This window comes from Sinocyclocheilus anshuiensis, unplaced genomic scaffold, assembly GCF_001515605.1.
Source record: "Sinocyclocheilus anshuiensis isolate Anshui unplaced genomic scaffold, SAMN03320099.WGS_v1.1 scaffold1420, whole genome shotgun sequence".
Classification (NCBI taxonomy): domain Eukaryota; kingdom Metazoa; phylum Chordata; class Actinopteri; order Cypriniformes; family Cyprinidae; genus Sinocyclocheilus; species Sinocyclocheilus anshuiensis.
In genome coordinates, this window is record NW_015546089.1 from 31328 (window position 1) to 32622 (window position 1295).

The 1295-nt window shown below is 35.1% G+C and overlaps 1 protein-coding gene across 1 annotated transcript in view; it reads right to left on the reverse strand.

The window, feature by feature from the left end:
- LOC107700095 (gastrula zinc finger protein XlCGF8.2DB-like) overlaps window positions 1-658 on the reverse strand; it is a 5690-nt gene extending 5032 nt beyond the window's left edge. Inside the window, exon 1 of the mRNA XM_016501616.1 lies at window positions 505-658. Within this exon, the coding sequence (XP_016357102.1) occupies window positions 505-658 (154 nt within the window). The remainder of the gene's footprint in view (window positions 1-504) is intronic.
- Between the last annotated feature and the right edge of the window lie 637 nt (window positions 659-1295).

The window sequence follows — 1295 nt, forward strand, 5'->3', positions numbered from 1 at the left end:
TGAACAGTGCATTAACGAACGTGAATAAAGTGCAAATATATTTTTAATAGCTTTCATGTCCATATTTCAAATATAGTGGAGACATTACACATTCAATTCTATATCAAACTATTAAGAGATTTTATCAAGTCTGTGTTATTATGTTTCAGGAGGCAGAGAAAATCAATATTAACCGGTTCAAAAAAAATAGCAGCATCAACATTTTTCCCTTTAATCTCAAACACTAATAAACTAAATAATTTTTTTTAAACTTCATTTTATATTATTAAACTAAAATTTAGTTGCATAATCATTGTTTTTGATAACAGCTGCACATCTGCACTGCATCGAGTCAACCCATTTCTGGCGCCTAGAAATGAGAATGAATCCAGCACAGAATGAACAAACTACATTGCACAGTTCCTGTGAAATTTTGGGTTTTGCTTCAGAAACTGCATTTTTAATGTCACCCCACAATTTTTAAACTGGGTTGAGGTCAGGGGATTGAACTGGCCACTCCATTACCCTCAATCCTTGTTGTCTGGAACCAAGATGTTGCTCGCTTACTCATGTGTTTGGGGTCGTTGTCTTGTTGAAACACCCATTTTAGGGCCATTTTCTCCTTGGCACAGGGCAACACAATCTCTTCAAATATTTTGATGTATTCAAACTGATCCATGATACCTGGTATACGATAAATAGGCCCAACACCATAGTATGAAAAACATCTTCATACCATGATTTTTGTGCCACCATACTTCAGTCTTCACAGGCTTGAATTCAGTACCGTGTTTTGCATTCCGTGTGTTTCGGGTTTTTTGTTGCCATTTTAAAGCAATTGATATCCTTTTAGCTGAGCATCCTATAATTTGCTGGACTTCTTTATACATTTTCCCTTCTCCAATCAACTTTTTAATCAAATTACGCTGTTTTCCAGAGTAATGTTTGGAACAGCCCATTTTACTTCGCAATTCATTAGTAAATATATTTTATAACAATGTGTGAAACATTGCTTCCCTTCCTCCTTAATAAAGCACAAGTAATGACATCTTTTTTTCACAGAATGAATGAAATCTCTAATTAAACTCCACACTGCTAGTATTTTGAACACACCCCTTTCAATGCATTAGTCAATTACTCAGAACAAGCAGCATGCATGTCATGCCGGTTGGGTCTGTTGCTTTTCTGTTACACTACTACTTCTAAATAAATGATTTGCAATGCAGTAATATCACTACGACTAAAAACAGTGGTTCATCAGGTTACTGATATTGAACTAGGGCTGGGCGATTTTGCAAAAAATTTAAATCTCGATT